The sequence below is a fragment of the Archocentrus centrarchus genome, unplaced genomic scaffold (genome assembly GCF_007364275.1).
Source record: "Archocentrus centrarchus isolate MPI-CPG fArcCen1 unplaced genomic scaffold, fArcCen1 scaffold_36_ctg1, whole genome shotgun sequence".
In the NCBI taxonomy this organism is placed as follows: domain Eukaryota; kingdom Metazoa; phylum Chordata; class Actinopteri; order Cichliformes; family Cichlidae; genus Archocentrus; species Archocentrus centrarchus.
Genome location: NW_022060263.1, coordinates 275,111 through 297,411, shown reverse-complemented (window position 1 = coordinate 297,411; position 22,301 = coordinate 275,111). Strand labels below are relative to the sequence as shown.

Below are 22,301 nucleotides of genomic sequence, written 5' to 3'. Positions count from 1 at the left end.
TCACATTGCATCTTAATAAATGAAATCATCATTTAAAATCTGCATTTTGTACTTATTCGAATTATCTTCGTTAAAATGTGTTTAATGATCTGAAAAATGTAAGTGTGACAAATACATAATGTAAAATTAAGAAATCAAGAAAGGGCCAAATAATTTTTCACCTCACTGTATATAAATAGCACAATATAGTACAATACAGTCCATGCAAAACATAAGTGTATAATGTACAAAGTGAAAATGTTAAACCTTTTTCCTAAAATGTTGACATTTACAAACAACTACAGTGGTCTGAATGTAACCAAAACCTCTGAAACTTGCCACCGATCCTCAAATTACTCAATAATTTTTCTTTCCTTGATGTCACCAAAGTTTGCTCAGACTACAACAAGAAAGCTGACTGCTGCTGCTGAAAGCTTCTGCATGAAATAGTGCCTCACACTGGAGCTGAAGAAAAAACATTTTGTTTTCTTGAAGGCAGGTCTACTTTACTCATCAACCACAGAGGAAACAGGCAAAGTAAATTAAGAATTGCCCTCAAGCTTGCTAAGAGCACTAGCATTAAAATGTCAAACCACAAAATTAAAGGGTTGCCAATTAACTCACTGGTAATGGCAAGAGCACAAAGCAGAGGGGCAAACTCTGGCCCCGTTTACACAACAACATTTCCACCGGAAACAGTGTCGTATTGCCGGTGTCGTTTCCAAAAAGTGGCACGTTTACATGGAGACGTTTCAGAAACAATCTGCGTTTACACGGAAATGCAAAAACGCTGAAAACGCTGCAGTTCCCATTTCCAGGCCACAAGTCGGCGTCGTGGATATAGGAGCGTCAACCATAGTGTGCATGTGCAAGTGCCCCTGTTTCCAAAAAGCGTCGTCTGTTTACACAGAAATGGAGGCTGGAGTGTTTCAGAAACTCCACTCTGGAGCCCATTTCCAAAATGTATCGTTTTCACTCCATCCTCGTGTAAACGGGAGGCTGTAACGCATTAAAACTCAGTCGTATTAATTCTGAAACGGCGTCGTGTAAACGGGGCCTCTGTGTGCATGTGATATCATTATATTGTTATTTGACATCCAGGGAAACTTGATTCTGCATCATTATTTTTATTGATAAAGCTAAAAATAACAGATATCAATGCAAAGATTTTGAGATGGATGTCAGAAGTAGGAAGTTGAGATGCCATTTTGCGTATCCTGAGGGTGTGAGGTTGAGTGTTGTTTGAAGGGAAGGTGGGCATTTGGAATAATTAAAGTGATAATTAAAATTTCGCCTTATCTTGGTCTAAGACAAAGCAAACGGTGCCGTGTGCGCCTAGGGAACATTGTTCCATGCATAACGTTCAGTGTGGAGATGGTAACTGCAGATGGCAGACATATTTTGAAAATAACTAGCCAATTAGAGCTTCTCTAACACAGCAGAAGAAATGCAAGTGAATCATCATGCCAGTCCATCTGCTTTCCTCCTGTGAGTGCTTCATGGCCTCATTCTGGTTTTCATGGGACATCAAACACAGAACGGGAACAAAGAAGTCCAGATAGGAACAGCAACATTTTATTGGATATGTCTTCATTAAAAATTAAATGTGGAAATTTTTCTCTCTTTTATACTTTAAATATATTTCACATTACTTTTATACTGCATTTAATTTGAAAAGTAAACATTGGCCCTTGTCATAATTTAGCATACCTAAAATAAGGGTGTAATTTGTGAAACATAATAAGAGCAGGGGAATACTATTTGAACATTTTTAGTCATCAGAATACTGAATATCAATCTAATGTTCATGGAATAATTAAGAGTTTCAGCCAAACAAGTTTGGAACATGAACTTAAACACTGCATTTTGCAAGAATATGTATCTCTCTCTTTTTAAAATGAATTAATTTGCACAATGTTGTGAACCTCATGTTTTGTCCTTTCATCTTATGGACGCAGGGCATGCAATCAAATACAGCAATACAAATGGATAGATGTTATTTTGAATATGGCAGATTTAAATCCCCCTTTCATATAGTGACTTTCTGTCAAGCATGCTAACTTCATATTTAATAAGAAATCATCTTAAAGGCAGCAGGAAAACCTGAACTGTGTTCACAGATTTGTAGATGTTTTTCTCAGTCTATGACAGAATCATGCTGTCATAGAAGCTCACAGATCCCTCGCAGACAGAGATTTCTCCAGATATTCTGATTTTTAAGATAATATTATGTATAGTACATAATGAGATATTCAAAAACTTGACAATTTTACATTGATAGATATTCTGAAATTTTTCCACAATTTGCAGACAAAGTTTTTTGCAGATTGGTGAACCTCTGCCCACCTCTACCTCTGAGAATCTCTTTGGGTATGAAAGCATCTTTTTACACTCAGTCATGTTACTGATCTGTTTCCAATTTATCTAATTTACAAAATTAGTACTGCATACTTTTCCAGCCTTTCATTGCTCCCATTCCAACTTGTTTGAGGTGTGTTGCAAAATTCAAAATGAGTTAATAGTTTTCATGAAATAGTAAAATGTCTCATTTGGCATATTTTCTATGTGTAATAACATAGATGGACTAGTTCTTATAGAGCTCTTTTCTGCTCTGTCTGAACACTCAAAGTGCCCATACAACATGTTTACATTTACCCCATTCACACAAGCACTTACATGAGTAACTAAGCTAAGTGCTTTTATTATCTAACATTCACACTCCAATGCTTGCATCGGAGAGCAACTTGGGGTTCAGTATCTTGCCCAAGGATACTTTGGCATGCAGCCTGGAGCAAGCAGGAATCAAACCGCTGACCTTCCGATCAGTAGGTGACCTGCTCTACCTCCTGAGCTACAGCTGCCCATAGCAAAACATTGCCTTCTGTTTATTCATATTTTACAAAGCTTACAGACTTTTTTGGATTTGGGGTTGTACTTTGTGTCTGAATAGCCCCATACAGTATGTATCACCTTATACTCAAGGGATACTCAGAAGGAGTATCTTGGGCAAATGTAAAAGGTCATTCTCCACCCCTTCAAGTTTGACTGGGTAGTTTTCTGGTAATCTTATTGACAAACACCTGACAAACCCTTACCTCAGCTCTCACCTTGTATTCCATCCTTGTGTACCTTCTCTCCTCTCTTGAGACCTGCAGCAGACCTTAGATTAAAATGTAGTTGTAAATGGAAAACATGAAGCCATACCTGTTGATAAATACTTAAAAATACTTAAAAGTAGGTGAGTTTTTCCTACCATTTAGAAATGTGGGCTTTACTTTAGGGTATGCATCTCTACCCCAACTGTTGGTTAATAGGTTTGTGTACAACACAGAATTGACAAAAAGCAGGTGGTAAAAACCTTAACAAATAAATAAATACTTGCTCTAAATACCCAAAATATGTAAACATTTCTGACATGTTTTAATCAATGACATTTGGGGATATTTGGATTCTGTTCCTCTGTACTCTTGCTCCAAAGTCCAGGACCTTGATTTCCAAATCACCCATTGTGGCAAAGATTGTAGCATGTGCAGTACGGATCTACCAAGGACAAAGTAACAAGTATGCAGCAGTTGCTTATTTGGGAGATGTTAGTCAGAAAAAAATGACATAATGTTGCCTCTGGGGGAATCAAGTGTAACAACAATCCATGTCACAGTATTATTTCACAATCACCTAGTTGTTATATGCAGTATTATCCACTAGATGGCGGTAGCTCACAATGAGTGTGTGCAGCAGCTGTTGATGTGGTGTTTGAGAGGAGGAGAGGCTAGCATTTACAGGGAAACGAGAAGGGGTGGAAGAGGGGGGAAAGGTTAATTATCTCTGGGTGACCATGAAGTACATCTCTTCATGCTTTTTTACTGAATATCAGTCCTGGAATTTTGTCTTACAGTTCATGTTTGCTTGAGAAAATTGTTTCTTGGTCAGTTAGCATGAAGAATTGTCTTTGAAACAAATCAATAAATGTGCCAAAAAAGAAACAAAGAGAAAAAAAAGCATTTACATGACTCTCCATTAGTTAGGGATTCAAGGTTTTAAGGATCTTTATAGTCATTCGCATTACATTTAAACATGGTGGAATGAAATTATGCCCTCAGGTCTCAGTGTTGCCCATGTAAAAACAATATATTAAAGAGTATATTATTATAAGTATATTAAAAAGAAGAATAAATATAAAATATATACAATAAAAAGCACATAACAATAAAAGGCACCTTTAAAATGTGGAATTAAAAATAGTGACACTTGGTGACACAGCAATAACTTGTGCAATACAGCAGCATAAATGAGTATGTGCAAAAAGACAGCAACAAAGTGTGATGTGGATGCTCTTTATAATCCTGCTGTGTTTTTATCTCACATGTGCACAGAATGTCAAAAAATGAACACCTGACCCTTACAGAGAGGGCAGCCACAGGCTCTGCAATGTTGTGGAGGGTGTTTTGCTGCCATGGTTTAGGTCCACTTGTACATACAATGTCCACATACATAGGGCATCATTAACACATAATTAAAAATCAGTCAACATGTTACACAGTGCTGTTCCTCTCTATTGTCAAAACATTTTGGAAGAATGGTTGAGTTTCAGAGTCTGACAATTTGTGCAAAGGAGGATTGAAGCTGTTCTGGTGGCACGTTGTATCTAAGTACTTAACAAAGACACTTCATGTGTGTTTGTTGCACTGTCACCCATTTGTTTTAGTTTTATTCTTTTGTTACAGAAAAGATGGTGTGCGCTGAGAGTGTGGTCTTAGTAATTTTGAAGGAGTCTCTTACTATCAGAAGAAATTATCCATCACATTATTGTTATAATGTTATTTTATCTTGTGAACCAAAAATCATTTGATTCTCTCAAATAAAAGTGAACTTTGGCCACAATATATGAGTTTGAACATGGGAAATTGTAGAGTATCAGTAATATACAAACGGGCGCTGACTCTACATTTTCAGATTCACTTTTAGAATGGAAAAAAAAATACAGTTTACTCTTCATGGTCACTGGTCACCCCCGGCTACAGATCTATAGCCTGTTTATACAGCTGCATCTACATTTATTCATGGCATAGAGATTATAGATCTTTGGCAGTCTGTTTCACTTAAACTATTTATAATTCACTCAATTCAGTAAAGCATCCACATATTTTTTGTTTGCTCTTACAATGAGAGCTACACCAAGCAGAAAAATATGGTATTATGCATGGTCCCCAAACATGAGTCAAAATATTGTGGAAGATACTGCATGCTCTATCTTTAGCATTGTAAACAATCAAACTGGTAGGACACCAACTAAACATCATTAAGATCCTAGGACTGACTGGGCAAAGCACATTGGAGAAAATGCCAGTCTAAGTTGTGGGTGGTGCACATTCAAGCAAGCGAGGGAGTTCATCATAGAATAAACTTAGAGATGAAGAGGAAGGGTAAAGCAGGTACTGACAGACAATACACACAATAAGAGTACACTAAGAGTACAGTCATCAGATACTGGGGTGTGTTCATGCTCAGAGATAAACCCATTTAAATATGTGACTTCCTATTAGGACAGATGAAGTCAAGATTGCAAAAAAATGTAAATACTTACAAGATCAGCATTGTTGGGTCACATGGGGAGCAGAAGAAAGTGCAAACACAACAGTGGCATATTAGCTCCCTATATAGTTCATACCAGTGTGTATCTGGCAGACAGCTGGACAATATCAGCATCCAGCAGACACACACTGGTTCTGTAATAGTGGAACAGGGGCAGCACCAGGCTGATGCTGGAAAGTTGCCTCCCTTGTCAATTATGACCAGTGACAGCCAGTACATCATGTGACGATGAGCAGTAAGTAACAGGATTGTCTGGATAAGTGCTTTACCTCATCATTAAGACTAGAAATGGTCCACAGTGTTACTATCTTAGCTGTCTGTTACTGGGTGGAGGTACACTGGGGCATCCACTACTTGGAAGGTCAGTGATGCTTAGCTCTTCTAGTTTGCATGCCAAAGTGTGTGTGAACATGATACTCAACACCAGATTGCCCCAGTGCACCCCTTACTGTGTGTGAGTATGTGCTACATGTATTTAATGAAAATTCTGATTAATCAGTGATTAGAAAAGGATTTTCTGGTGTTATTTGCCTAATATATGGCATGAAGGCTCATATATACAGCATCATTATTGCAGTTATTTGGAAACAGTGAAAACTATTTTATTTATAGTGGTAACAACAATTTCCTTGAGTTGTAGTTAATTTTATGTTAATTTCGCAATAATTTAAATGCACAGATGAAGTCTTTCTAATAAAGGTCAATGAACTGAACTGGTGAGACAGAGGGAGGGGAGGTACGGGGAGAGGGAGGGAGGTAGAGAGACCCTGGCGGACAGCAGCAGAGAGGAAGGTTGGACCGGGAACAATAGAGAGAAACGAAGCCTGCCCTGAAACACCAAACAAACCGAGAGGGCGACAGAAAGAAAGAAACCCACAGTGGGTGATGGAGGGAGAGGAAGCTAAGCGAAGGGCATGTGAGGAATAAAGACGCGAGGATTTTTCCCGAGCGGTGGGCTTTTCTGTCTTTCTTTGTCACTGGATAGTATTGAAACGGATTCCGGTATGAACCCAGGAGAAGCGGCCGAGGAGGCGCCCAGCGACCCCGACACTGATGCCTTCTACAAAACAGGTAGGAAGGACGATCAGAGCTGCTGCAAATCTCCCAAATGTATCACAAAAGCATCACACCCGCGGTGAATTTCAGCCACAGCCGCCTGAACAAGCGCACGAAAGCAAGTGAACATGAGCAGAAATGTGCAGAAATCATTTGAAAGCTGCACTAGCAGATGGGAATCAAGGAGGCAGCTGCAAGAAATCATCTTATAATAATGGGAAATGTTTCGCTGTTCGAGGGTTTTACATGTATCTACAATGTGATTATGTTTCTGTGTGTGCGCCCTGGAGTGTGTGTGTGTGTGTGTGTGTGTGTGTGTGTGTGTGTGTGTGTGTGTGTGTGTGTGTGTGTGTGTGTGTGTGTGTGTGCGCGCGCGCGCAGTACTGTGTTAGCTGATGCTGATGGTCCACAAAAGAAGGAAGAATCACGGAAGGATCCCATCAAATCAGCAGCTGAAATGCTCAGGAAAAAAAAAAAAACTGTCAGCATGATAATAAATTCCAGTTGCTGCAGATTCAGTATGCACAGTGTCACTGTGTGTTTATCCTTTATTAAAATCACAAGATTCCAAATAAGTGATCTACAGTCAGACTGTCAGAGTGTAACTATGATACAGATGTATGCAGGATGTCATCATGGAGATTGTGTGTTTGTGATAGTTCTCATCAAATCCTGCTAAATAAACCATCACCACAGTTCACGTTTCATTACACTAATAAACTGATTTTTTTATCCAACTTAAAGAAAAAAAAACAACTCCTGGCTTTGTAGAAGGAGACAGCAGATCATTTTTGGTAGCTTTGTAATGGCTGAAGCACATGAATGGTTAGCATGGCCAGCTATCATATTGGTTCAACTGATTGCTGAAATCAAACAATCTCCAAAGGCACCGTGGATCAGAATCTGATGGCTGCAGACGCTTTGTGCTGTACCTTTCTCCTGACCGCTTCCATACATATTGATGAGGATTTGAACCAAAAATTTCAAATTTGGATTCATCACTCCATAAGGCTGCCACTGCAACTCCTGCTGTCACTGATTTGTAGTCCAGGCGCTTGTGTAATTTGGCATATGTCAAGCCTTTTCTCCCTGTTTCCTTTCGTTAAGAATGGCTTGTTGACAGCCATCCTTCCACTGAGGCTTCTGGTGAGGCTTTGGTGAACAGTAGATGGATCAGCTGAAGGGCCAGATGCATTTCTTAGGTCCTGTCTTAGATCTTTGCTGGAGGTTTTCTATTTCTAAAGTCGATGACTTTCAGATACTGTTTGTCTGCTGTACATAGATAGTTTTTGGGCCAGCCACTTCTACTTTTGTCTTCCACTTGTTCAGTTTCCTCAGATTTTTATAAGGACACTGCACACCATGCTGTGATATGACAATTTTTCAGCTAATAGGGCTTTGGGGATCACTTTTTGCTACAAAAATACTATTTTATGCCTGTCAAAAATCCTTGGAACTTAGTGTTGATTCAACTAAAGAAATGAGAACAAATTGTGTGTAGACTGCTAGTAATAGTGCCCAAAGGTACAAGTTAAAACCGTTTCTTTGTTAAGTTGTCTGTTGTTATGTAGACATAACATTGGTTCATCCCTGGAGTCAGGTGCCTTTTTATGCTTGAAGGATTCACAGGTCAATGTTAATTGGCTCAAAACAAAGAAAAAAAGCATTCCTCTGAAAATGATCAGGTAGAAAGGCTGGACAGAAAATGATTGAAACAGCAGCCAGTGTTCAAATAAATGCAAATGCTTTGAAAGCCGTTCATAAACCCTGGAGAAATATTGATCCAGACCACTTTAAAAGTGGAGCTGAAACAGTTGTTAGAGAAAGTGTTCCACTGGCTGTCCAATAAGTGGTGCAGAGGGTGCCCAGTATTTTATCTCCAGCCATACACCATAGTCAGCATAGTCGTGGTGACACCACTGCACACTGATACATGTGATTTATCACAAGGAGCTGCAAGCTACATCTAAAATGTTTTTTTGGTAATCTATAGTGGTAAAGTGATGTTTTATTTGGACAGGTCTTTAAATAATTTCTACTAATATAACTAGAAAAAAAAATAGCAGCAGGAGAAATCAGAGATGGCTGTTCCACTTCATTTCTAAAACCAATTTCACTTAATTAACTGCTGATGTGATATTATACTAAGCTGCTAATAAGCTGATCATATTTAACTATGCATGTTTCTGCCTCCTAAAATGAAATTGAAATCACACTGTAAATTTGGCATGTGTCTGACATGTTTTGCAGCCCTGATGGACTCCCTCTTGTGGAGCACTGTTTCTTGTAGAGTTGGAGTCTCTACAGTGCTGTCAGACTTGGTAATGCTACAGGACATGTGAGCCTTATGATGACTTGGTGATTGTTGGATACAGCTTAGTTGGAGTTTTTTGCTTTTATCTGTTTGTGAATTTACATGTGCATCACTGAGTCACCTGCTCTAAAACTCTTTTGCAGTGTTTTTTTTTTTTTTTTGGCTTATTAAAGCTGGGGCAATGCACACTATGGTAAAAAGAAATAAACCCTTTCTAAATTCTAAGGTTTTAAGTACATAAACAAAATAAAAATCATTTTGACATTACCAGATATTTAAATTAGGTAAATACAGCCTCAGATGAACACCAAATGACATTACACCATGCCAGTATTTATTTAAGAAACAAACCCAAACACAGAAGCAGGCTGTGAAGAACTGAGCAAACCCTTACTGCTTCCATAGGAATTAAGAGGGTGAGTAGCAGCCAGTTGTTGTCAATCAAATGCAGTTGTTGATCTTCAGCACATGTGACCCATTTGACATTGCCGAAGAGGTAAACCTCAGCAGTGATCTTAGAAAAGCAATTGTTGCTGCCCATCAGTCTGGGAAGGGCCATTTCTAAATAATTTGAAGACAGTCATTCTACTGTGAGAAACCTCAGCACTGACAGAGGGTGTACTTTCTTCCTACCATAACTGTATATTGTACCAGGAGCTAAAAGTTCATTTTCATCTATAGAGCCCCTGGAGTACAGATAAGACTAATCAATTGTGGAAAATGTAAACCTGACAAATAAAAATGTACAGAAATAAACAACAAACATTTCAAAATTCCAAGCATGTGAATCAGTGCTCCATGTTTAAAAGTGCTGCACTCTTAGACTTTGTGGTGGTGTAAAGACTATAGTGCGGTTGCAGTGATGCACTATTTACCTGAGACCAAGTTGTGATGGAATATGAAAAATGTGATGACGTCTTACTAATTTTAAATGAAAAATGGGTAATGAGCTTTTTGAAATTTAACATTTATCAAAAAAAACAAAAAAAACATCAAAATATTCAATATGGTACAAACCATTTTCCACCATCTACCCTAACTGCTTCTTCTAATGAAAGGAAAAACTTACTTACGGTTTTGTCCAAATTCAGTGTCAAACATGAATAAACCATCCAGTATTAGGGCTGCAACTAAAGATTATTTTGGTAGTCGACTAATATGTCAGTTATTTTTTTGATTAGTCGATTAGTCAACAGTTATTTCAATCTTACCTCACCTGTTCAAGCCTGCTGACCTGTGAATGTCACCTTGTTGTGTCTTCTCACAATTAAAATAATGACCCATAAAAATACAAGTTTGAAAATAGTCAAATGTTTTTTTTTAACATTAATGTGACCATCACTATAAATATCAAATAAACAATGCATAGTGAAAATGAAATTATAATGTGCAAATAAGTAAATAAAAGTGGCCTCTGTCCAAAAGTTCAAATAAGGCTTCAAATTAAATCAAGAAGATTTTTCCCGTTCAAAACACCTGAAAAATTTACAGACGATTCAGTTCATACAGAGGTTTACTATTCAGAATGAACGCTGATATTAATGCAAGAAAAAAAAATAGGAGCCAAGGTAGCTGCTCCTATTGTCCTTCACTCATTAGCTAACATAACTGAGCACAGTCTGCATTCAGCTTTATTTTATTTTTCTGTCGAATGCTCCCACACTTTTGACAGTCTGTCTCGATTTTGTTTCATTTTCTCCACCCTCCTCTCTGTTCCACCATCATTATGTTGTTTGGTTACTTTCTTCTTCATTAGTAATGTTGTTCTTGGCAGACAATGGAGGCAATACTGCCCCCATATCTTCCTGTAGTGTATTACAATTAAAAAATCACGAACATGGTTTAATTATATGACGCGTCGACTGTATTTCTTGCAACCTGAATAGATGGATGGCAAGTCACCCTGAGGCACAGAACATGATTAGGTTTATATATATATATATAAATATAGTAGATATTGTAATATATAATATTCTCTGGTTTCGTTGACACCAAATGATATATTAATATGGAGGTAATTAAACCAGTTAACTATTAACTTCATTTGGAGAGCCCAATACCATTAGCCAAATGTCTACAGCAAGTAGCTAATTTCTGTGTTTACTTGTTTTTTTACTTTTTAGTTAACCATTTTTCCTTTGAGAAGGGAACATACAAAAAAGGATCTATCCATCCATTTTCTGACACTGGCTGGGTCACAGGGGTGACAGGCTAAACAGAGAAACCCAGACCTCCCTCTCCCCAGCCAACTTCTCCAGCTTAGCTGAGGTAACACCAAGATGTTCCCAGGCCAGGGATATATCAAGAGATAAAATGTCTCCAGGGTGTCCTGGGTCTGCCCTCAGACCTTCTGCAGGTAGGACATGCTTGGAACACCTTACCCAAGGTGCCCAGGAGGCATCCTACTCAGATCTAGGGTGTCCTGGTGCCACATGCACATATGAACATCTTTATGTTCGAACATGGTTCGAACATTATAGACAAATTATGGTTGGCACAGAACAGAGCACCACTTCGGTTCAGATCAGGCAGGCCATTTCTCCCAATCACACACCTCCTGGTCTTACTGTCTTTGCCCACGTGAGCAAAGTCTCCCAGTAGGACAATGGCTGGATAGAGCACACCCCACCCAGCAACTCCAAGAAGGCTGGGTAATCTGAACTGTCATCTGGCCCAAACATGCAAGGAAATGACTCTTGTCCACTGGTGAAAACTCCAGTGAACACTGTTGTAATTTTGGTAAATCTCTGATGCATCTGCGTGTTCTTTTAAACGAAAAGGATTCAGACGACAACGGAATAAAAATCAATAACTTGAATTTAATCAGCCAAGATCACACAAGTTACAGACCGGTCTGGGTGAGACTTGCAACCTATCTGAGCTAATACAAATCAGCTGGTTCAGGGCATGAAGTCTGAACCCCTCTCTGGCTAAACCCAGACATATAGTTTTTCGTTATCTCATTCTATTACATCATTAGAAATATTTGAAAAATGTGCAAGGATGGTTCAGGCTGGTTCAGGCTGGTTCCCATCCGTGGTTGGTTTTGGGGACCTTGGATGTTCCCCTTATCGTTCCGTTTGTCTCCTCGGGTGCCTGAGCCAGCCGTTGCCGCACCGCCCAGCACTTTCTGGAATCTGTTATGACAGACACAGAGACACAGAAGGCCTAGGCTGTCCTCGCTACCGAACAAAAACAAAATGTACTTCTACTCTGGTGATTAGCACTACTATCTTCATTACTCTCTTCTAAAACAGTTTAATACATTTAAATCAGCAAAGGCAGAAATGCATAAAATGATTATATTTGTGATTTTCATAAAAATTACTTCCTTCAACATGCAGAAAGCCGATGTCATGTAATGGTTGTGTGGCAGGCTGAGTTGAACCCAATTGCAGGACTTGGGAGACAGACCTAAATTCAAAATACAGCTTTATTTCGCTGGCAAACTTCAAATACCCTGGGGTGGCTGTGAGCCAGTAAAACATAAACTCTGAGATTACTTGCTAAATTTGAGGACTTGGGGGTGGCTGTGGCTCAGGAGGTAGAGCAGGTCATCTACTAATTGGAAGGTTGGTGGTTCAATTCCTGGCTGCTCCAGTTTGCATGCCAAAGTATCCTTGGGCAAGATACTGAACCCTGATGCAGCCGTCGGTGTATGAATGTGTGTGAATATTAGATAGTAAGTAGTAAGTACTTAGCTGTAGAAGGAAGTGTTTGTATGTGCTTGAATGGGTGTGAATGAGTAAATGCAAACATGTTGTATAAAGTGCTTTGAATGCTCAGCTAGAGTAGAAAAGTTTTATAGAAGAACTAGTCCATTTACATAAAGAATACAGGTACACACAGGGGATGGGGAACAATACACAACACAACAAAGGAAAGTACAAACCCATAGTAAAACTAAGGCAAAAGCAAACTCAGAGACACAACTGGAGAAATTAAACAATAACAGAACTTCAGTGAATAAAGGCTGAGGAGCATGACAGCCAAGGGAATACAGTAGAATGGGGGTCAGAACCTTCAACTTTCAGTTTTTTACTTTTAAATACCCAAGTTACCATATCACCTCAATAGAGCAGTCTTAGAGTGAAGGGCTGTATTGGGGTGATATTGTACTATGAGGTCTTTTAGACAAGACGCCTGATTATTAAAGACCTCGCATGTGAGGAGAGGGATTTTAATTTGATTCCAGATTTACCAGGGAGCCAAGATGGGAGAAATATGTTTTCTTTTTCTAGTCTTTCTAGCCAGTGCTCTCACTGCAGCATTCTGGATCAGCTGACGGCGTTTCAGGGAGCTTTTCGAACAACCTGATAATGAATTACAATCAGTCCAGCCTAGAAATAATAAACTTTTTTTTTTTTTTACCAACACTCTGAAAAAGAATGTTTCTAAATTTAGAGATATTGTGCAAATGCAAAAAAGCAGTCCTACATATTTAATATGTGTACAGAAGGACATATCCTGGTCGAAAATGACTCCAAGATCCCTCGCAGTGTTACTGAAGGCTACGTCCATCCATTTTAAGTATCTGGTAGACACCAAGATTTTTTTAGGGCTGCGTACAATAACCTCAGTTTTATCTGAATTTAGAAGCAGAAAATTAGAGGTCATCAAGGTCTTTATGTCTTTAAGACAGTCTTGTAGATTAACTAATTGGTGTGTACCATCTGGCTTCACTACTGCCACATTAAAGGTCTGTGGTACGTAGCCCATTAATAAAGATAGATTAATCATATTTAAGATCATGATAGGATTTCTTTGAGCAGTCCTGTAGGAATGGAGTCTAATAGACACATTGATGGTTTAGAGGAAGCAATTATTGATGTTAAGATGTAAGATGTCCTAGCTTTATGGAGGGCTTTTTTTTTAATAGAGTAAGAAATTCTTTTTCAAGGCAAAATGAAGCTCTTCTAAATTAATGAGACACCATTTCCTCTCCAGTTTATGCATTATCTGCTTTAAGATGTGTGTTAGTGAGTTATACCAGGGAGTCAAACACTTCTGATTGGAGGCTTTTTTCAGAAGAGCTGCAGTATCCAGAGTCTTACACAGTGAGGATGAAACACTATTGCAATAATCAACCTCTGCGATGATTTAAAAAAGATCTAATAGTCTTGGTAGTATGTTCATTTTCACCGCTTCAATTCTGGAACTGATATCTGGTGGCAGAGTTGTCCACTATCATACTGTATCATATTGTTTATTCTGTCGAAGGTATTTTCTTGTTCATGTCTTATGTGATTAGGATACCCAGGTATTTTATTAATTTAGCTTCCATCTTGCCAATAACCTTGCAGGGTGTGTAATTAATGAGGAAAACTTGAGTTTTGGAGATATTCAGATGGTAACCTGACATCAAACCATAATTAATCAAAATCTTCATGAGTATGGGAAGAGTTAAATCTGGATTCCGGAGATAGGTGATAATGTCATCTGCAAATATATTATAGGATCTTCTTTAGCTATCGTAATTGCTTTCAGCTCTTTATTTTGTCTCATGGCCTGAGCGAAGGGGTTAGTGAATACTGCAAAAAGGGAAGGGCTGGGGCAGCAACCCTGGCATATATCTCTGCACAGCCTCAATCTGTCCATCAAGTGGCCATTGGTCTTTATTTTAGCAATTGGGTTGTGATATAGAGACTGGATGCCTTGATCAAAAAGGAAAGTTTTAAACTTAATCTTAAAACTAGAGAGAGTTTCTGTCTCCCGGATCCAAACTGCGAGCTGGTTCCACAGAAGAGGGGCCTGAAAGCTGAAGGCTCTGCCTCCCATTCTACTCTTAAGTATCCGAGGAACCACAAGTAAGTCAGATTTTAACTGGATTGTTCAACCTGTTCATATTTAAGGATTCAGATTATTTGATCCCATTGTACATGATAAACAGTAACAACTGAATTAGTAGACCCCGAGAACAAAATATGAACATTAACAGTAACTATATAACGTTTAAAAACTTCTCCTCAACTCTGACCCCGTTGGGTGAGTGGCAAATGAAGACTCGTCATGATAGGGCCTTGATAAGAGGACTGAAGACGCCTCCATCCTATCATTCCAGTGTATCATGTTTTAAAGCGTGGTCCACTTCTCCCATCTGTTTTGTGTTCTATGAATGGTGTGCAGCTTATATAACAGTGTAAATTTATTCTCCCCTCAAAATAACTCAATATACAGCCATTAATGTCTAAACCAGTGGCAACAAAAGTGAGTACACCCCTAAGAGACTACACCTGTAAATGTCCAAATTGAGCACTGCTTGTCATTTCCCCTCCAAAATGTCATGTGACTCGTTAGTGTTACTAGGTCTCAGGTGTGTTCAGTTTTGTAGTACAGCTCTCACACTCTCTCATACTGGTCACTGAAAGTTTCAACATGGCACCTCATGGCAAAGAACTCTCTGAGGATCTTAAAAGATGAATTGTTGCTCTACATGAAGACTGTTATATAAGCTGCACACAGACTACTTTTCATTGTGTCAAAGTGTCATTTTGTCAGTGTTGTCCCATTAAAAGGTATACTTAAATATATGCAGACATGTGAGGGGTGTACTCAGTTTTGTGATACACTGTAAAACACGTATATTGTTTTTTCTCTGTAAGTTTCTCCCACATGACCCTCTGCTGCTCCAGGCATGGATGGAGAACAATCGTTGCCTTTGTTGTTCCATGCAGGTCTCCATTTCTTTCACTTGCTCTCATAGACTTTGCATCTCTGTACAAATTTTGTCAAGTTTAGTGTTGATTTTTTGTCCTGTGTGGTTAATTTCTAGCCTTACATCTTTATTGTAACTCCATTATTGCAGAAATCTCTGGTTCAGTGTTTTTTCTGCTGCTCTCCTCTGACCCCATGTGGGTGCTGGTGTGATGTTGGCTTTTGACACTATGGTGCTTTTTTCCTAAATTTTTTTGTTTTTCTTCTATGGCCTTTTGTATTTCTCCTTCCATTCATCTATAAAATAACTGAAAAGAGGTAGGCCTAATATGTTTTTGAGTGAAATAGTAAGTTGACTTGGGAGAGGTCCTAACAACACATCCACTTACTCCATCAGCTCACCAGAAGTCTTTTGTTTTGACTTTCACTCAGACTGAAAGTCAAGCTTTCAAACAATTCAAGGAAAAAAATTTTGTTTTATGCTCTTCCAACAGTTCTTATATATAAATTTGAAAATGGTTATTTTGTGTATTTAATTTGCATATCTACTTGAACTATGCATCTAGAAGAAAAGTTAATGATTATTTAACAGAGGAAAGCAGCAAAGCAGGAAACAGTAAGAATCTTTAATACACAAGTCTTTAACACGCACCCACTAACAGGAAGGTGCAGCTCAATGTTATGCTAATCAGCAGTTTATAAATAGGATCCTAAATTATCAGGCAGAAACAGGATGTAACAGATGCATTCATACCTACAAACATGCAATCACAGAGCAGTGTTTGAGTCTTTATCAGACATCTGACGCCAGCTGTCTGTCAATAGCTGCTGCTGTTGCTATGCCACCAGAATAATTGAAACTTCTTGTATTTATTAACATAACAGCAGAACTTAGTGATGTCATTCTGCTCTTTGTGTTAGAAACACGTGAAGCACAGCAGCTCCTCATGGAGTGTAAGACCACCTTCACTCCAAGTAGCATCATAGCTAAAGTATTAAATGCAGCAGCACAACATTCTTGCTGAATCCACCTGTTTCTTCACAATCTGCTTATTCACATGAATGATTGTCACTGTGTTCCTCATATTCCAGCAGTGAGGAGTCAAGCAAGTACTTCTATACATGAGTAGGCAATTAGAGTTAATTTTCTCAGCTGATGTGCTGAAAGCCATGAGTAATGTCTGTAGCCATGGTGATCTTTAGGAAAGATCAAGAGTGGCAGCTGCACCAAACAAACTTTACTCCTCAGAAATTTCAATAATGTTGCACTGTTGCACTATCACCTCACACACAAAGAAGGTTCCTGGTTCAAATTCTAGCAGGGGCCTCGGCTTTTGTTTTTGTTAGGGTTTATTTAGTGTGATTTTTGTCATTTTGCTCAGTACCACCACAAGATCCTTCCTTTTTGTTGGGTTGAACGTGAGGAGTAATATTGTGGAGACCTGGAGACATGTCTTAAAAACAGACACCACCACACTTTACAGGTTGTGCACCCTGATCTTTTAATAGCATATTAATCCCCCACCTGTTAGATAAAGGTTGCTTGCAGCCTATGTCTCCTGATTTTCCAGTTTTGCCTGATAATGAATGGTGACAGTCATTACTGGCAATAACAAGAAATCCCTGTCAGTCAGAAATGTATTTTTGTGTACCCCAATGTCAAAGGTTTGAGTGAACAATAAAAAACTAAACTAAACTAAAATTACATATTTTGATAGCATAAATTTAGGGCTAAGGGTAATTAGACTCTGCAGGGTTATAACAGAATCTCAAATAGGTGGTGTTGTGTTGTAGTTCCTCAGTGAATGATTGCACAATCAAATGCCTCAAAGAATGATGATTAAATAGAGTTAGTAAGGGAGGCTGTCATTATTTCTGTAGACTATTTTTGGTAGACTTTTCTCAGCTTCTTGGACTTTAAGAGAAACATAACACTTTTTTTAAATACCCACCTAAAAAAATTCAGAGTTCTCTGTTCATTTAAAAAAAATGGTTTAATGGAAGTCCCTGAGAAAGATTTTTGAATTATTACAAAAATTTCATAAATTGACTAAAATATGGTAATTCTAATGAGAGTGACTTTTGCTTTCTTAGTCCCAGACTTTGCATTACAGAAGTTCATAATTGCTGAGATATGTAATTCTTTCTAGTTTTGTCATTAGTTATCAGAATAATACAAAACTTTGGCCCTTGATGAGCTCATCTGAGTTCATCAAAATTTATGTAAATTATAGGGATTGTAGTGAAATTTGGGTTTCCATGGAAACCAATGTTGGGTAACACCTAGCTGTTCATAATCACTAAGAGATTGATAAAACCAGTGAAAATAGCACTTTTTTTCTGTGAATCGATCAAACTTTCATAACTGGAAGCAAAACTGTGCTTGCGGGAGTTGCAAAATGGGAAATCTTAGATGCTATTTTAGTGGACCCAAAATCAGGACACAGGATGGCAGAAGCTTAACTCAAAACAAGCTTTTTTAATGCTGATACAAGAGCAAAGCCAGGGAATCCAAATGTCTCTATGGATACTTGGGAAACACATAGCAAGAGACACATAGCTACACTGTAAACCCAGAATTTGATTGGACTTAAAAATATTGAGTTCATATTACTTAAATATGAACATTAACATTAACTTAAATATGAACATTACTTGTTAATGCTGAGTAAGCTGAACTGTTTCATGTCCTTTTTTATTGTAATTGTGTTTTTAAGTCCAATCAACAGCTCCTACTGAAATAAACTGAGTTTATATTACTTAAATATCTGTCATTTCGCAACATTACTTATTAATGCTGAGTAGACTGTACTTTTTGATGCTCTCTTATTGTAATTATGTTTTTGAGTTCAAATAGCTTAATAGCAGCTTAATGAGCAGCAGCACGGTGGTGTGGTGGTTAGCAGTGCCGCCTTACAGCTAGAATGACACCTAAAAGGTCTGGGTTCAATTCCACCTTGGCCCCCTCCCTCTTTCTGTGTGGAGTTTGAAAGAGTAGATGTTTATTTTTTTTTTTTTCACCCTCTGGTTCTCTACTTGTACAGTTTGTCATTGTTCCATGGACAATTTGTAAATTTTAATGTACCAGTGTTCAGCATATTTTAATTTGTCCAAACTATAAAAGATAAGTTTGGTCAATTAGAACATATAATTTAGTTCAATTGGTAATGGAGTAGTGCTTACTTAACAAGCTGAGTTAAATAAATGGGAGGTGAATGATTAGTATATTCAGTTACTGAAACTCTGACATTAGTACATTCAACTTAAATCTTTCATTCCATTCCAAAAGGGCCTCAAGTACATTGAACATAGTCCCCTGAACTTTTTCAACTGATGCTCATTACTTAAAAAATTTAAGGCAATGAGTTACCTTGGTTTTTTTTAAGTAAATTCAACTTATCCGGGTTTACAGTGTACATGGAGAAACAGAACTAGAGGACACAAAGCCATGGAGACAACATAACAATGAACAAGGAGAGACTGAAACAATGTATATATGAGACTGAGATAACTTTCACACAGGGGAAGACAGAAGGACTAGATAGGGGAACACTGAAAGACAAAGGTAGCTAACTAAAAGATGTTTCAAGTTAATTTCTCGAAATTTCGAGCTGTTGATGTAGTAACTCAAAATTTCAAGAAAACAACTTGAAATTTCAAGTTACTAAGTCGAAAGTTAATAACTCAAGATTTTGAGTTATGGATGCCGATTTTTTTTTTTTTTTTGTGGCAGAAACAAGCTTCCATAAAAACCTGAGAGTTGCAGTAACAGCTCTCAGGTTTATTACTAAGCAAAATACACTGCTCCAAAAAATGAAAAGAACACTTTGAAAACACATCAGATCTAAAAAAAAAAACAAAACAAAAAAAAACATGCTGTGTATCCATACTGATATGGACTTGGTAATGTGTTAGAAATTAAAGAATACCACATTGTTTGATGGAAATGAAAATGATCAAATGATCAAACTGCTTGTATGCTGAGATGTTGTCCAGCCAAGCCTCCATGATGGGTCAAGATACCTTCTTCCCTGGTGTTGGCGCTTTCCATTCTCTACCCCCAGGGACTGACTCTTCGTCCGGTGTCCTCAATGAGGCATCGCTGAATGTTATGGTAAAACCATGGTTGCTGCATAAAAACCATAGTGTCTGGTGGTATCTCTGCAGTGTTTTGGAACCAGTTCTTTTGTCGCCAAATGCAGGTCAAACGCTTTTCATCATTTGAACTACAGCTGCTTAAAGTTGGAAATAAGGACTCTCTGTATTGCGCTGTGGTATATCATCCTCCTGGCTCAAGCGGCCTGTTTTTAAAGGAGTTTCGTGACTTTTTATCTTCCACTATGAAACTGTCCAGATTGCTTATTGTTTGGGACTTTAATATCCACATCGATGATGAAAATGATGTCTTTGCCAAGGATTTCATCAGTGTTATGGAATCTTTTCATTTTACCCAACATGTGTCTGGCATGAAAAAGGCCACACTTTGGACCTTGTTTTCACTATGGGTCTGAATGTTGACTCTTCGTACTCTAATGATATTTTTATTTCTGATCACCATTTTCAATTTGTCTTATCATGTGACTCTGTCTCCTGTTAGACGTGTGGTTAGCTCTCGCATCTTAAACTGCTCAACAGCAGATATTTTCTCTGATAGATTCCGTTTATTTTTTATCTCCTTCTGACGATGTTGATCACTTAACAAATCTTTTTTAATGCTTATTGTCTTTCTATTTTAGATTAAATCTGTTCTGTGATAACGAGATTAGCTCCTATTTTTAAAACTTCGCCATGGATATTGTTATTCTGTTCTACCTACTGCACCAATTTTTTCGAGTGAAGAGTTTAATAATTTTCTTAACTTTCTGGTAGACAAATTCAGCAACTTAAGGATAAATATTTCCCAGTCAGGACATTCGCTGGCCATTCCTGCTCCAGCCCTGCCTTTCACCCTAGAAAGTTTCACTCCTGTCTCCTTACCTGAGCTGATAACATTAGTTGGGTTACTGAAATTGTCTTCATGTTCCCTGGATATTCTACCTGCATCACTGTTCAAAAATGTCTTTTGGCACATCAGTCCATGCATCCTTTCCATAATAAATACGTCACTGGTCTCAGGTCAAGTTCTCGTTTATCTTAAGACTGCTGTTATTCACCCACTTTTAAAGAAATCCAAACTCGACCCTGCTGTTTTCAGTAGTTACAGACCGATTTCAAAATTACCATTTCTATCTAAGAGCTTGGATCTAGGCTATAAGCCTTTCTGGATCAATACAATATTTTGGATAAATTTCAATCCAGTTTTTGTAGAGTCCATTCTCCAGAAACAGCTCTTCTTAAGAGTTTCTAATGATATTTTGCTACGGAGAGATGCAGGAGAATGCTTTGTCTGGTTGATGATGGATCTCACTTCTGTTTTTGACACTGTAGACCAGGGGTCAGCAGCCTTTAACACTCAAAGAGCCATTTGAACCCAGTTTCCATGGAAAAGAAAACAATGAGAGCCACAAATACTACTGGAAGCTGGTAGCCGCTACCAGAAGCCAGTAGTTATATATATTGAGAAACAAAAATAAATAAATAAAATGATTTTATTTTAATATTTCAAGCTCACAATAATGGTCCAATTTAGAAATACAACAAAAAACAAACTGACAAAGGTAAAATGCACTTCAATCGGATACTTATAATTTACTTCCACAAGCCGCACAGAGCCGCAGCATAAGCCTGAAGGAGCTGCGGGTTGCCGACCCCTGCTCTAGACCATAAAATTTTGCTCTGTAGATTGCAAAAACGGGCGGGTGTATCAGGATCTGGTTTGGAGTGATTCACCTCATACTTGTTGCGACGCTTTCATGTGGCTGTTTCTGAGTTTAGATCTGTTTCTGCTTATCTTGCTTATGGTGTCCCCCAAGGTTCTGTTTTGGGCCCTCTACTATTCCCGTCATATTTGCTCCCTTTAAGGCATATTAGCGCCTTTGAAGGAATATCATACCACTGTTATGTGGATGACATCCAGTTGTATATTTCCTTCAGGTATGAACATGTTTCAAAGCTGCAGGTGCTAATTATATGCTTAAATTCTATTAAAAGTTGGTTGGCCGACAATTTTCTCCAACTTAATGAGGATAAAACTGAAATCCTTATTTGTGCTCCAGACAGATCTGTCCCTAATATAATGGAAGCCCTTGGTCCCCTTGCTCAATTTGCTAAGTCTTCCATTAGGAACCTTGGGGTAACCTTTGATTCTGCCTTTCCTTTAGACACCCATGTCAAATCCTTGGCACGCTCTTGTTTCTACCACCTAAGGAATATTGCTAAGCTGAATTCCATTGTGTCTCACTCGGAACTTGAGATAGTTATTCATGCATTTATAGCCTCACGTTTGGACTACTGTAATGCATTGTTTACCTGTCTTAGCAAACATTCCCTAGAACATTTACAGGCTGTCCAGAATGCTGCACCAAATCTTACTGCTACTGATCCAGCTGCACTGGCTCCCTGTGAAATTCTGAATTCAGTTTAACCTTTAGAGCTATACATGGACAAGCACCAGCTTATATTAGTGAACTCCTATATGTATACACCCCCACCAGATCTCTGAGATCATGCAATCAGAGACTATTATATTATATATATAGTATATAATAGTCTCTGAGATCATGCAATCAGAGACTATTATATACTATATATATAAAAGCTCCTGGTG

At 38.2% G+C, this 22,301-nt stretch overlaps 1 protein-coding gene across 2 annotated transcripts in view; it reads left to right on the top strand.

The window, feature by feature from the left end:
* Nucleotides 1–6,377: 6,377 nt before the first annotated feature.
* Nucleotides 6,378–22,301, top strand: part of kalrna (kalirin RhoGEF kinase a) — a 239,733-nt gene continuing 223,809 nt past the window's right edge. Inside the window, exon 1 of one of the 2 annotated variants that reach the window (XM_030724389.1) lies at nt 6,378–6,642. In XM_030724389.1, the coding sequence (XP_030580249.1) occupies nt 6,576–6,642 (67 nt within the window). In that variant the 5' untranslated portion in view covers nt 6,378–6,575. The remainder of the gene's footprint in view (nt 6,643–22,301) is intronic. The other variant, XM_030724388.1, reaches the window with a different exon arrangement.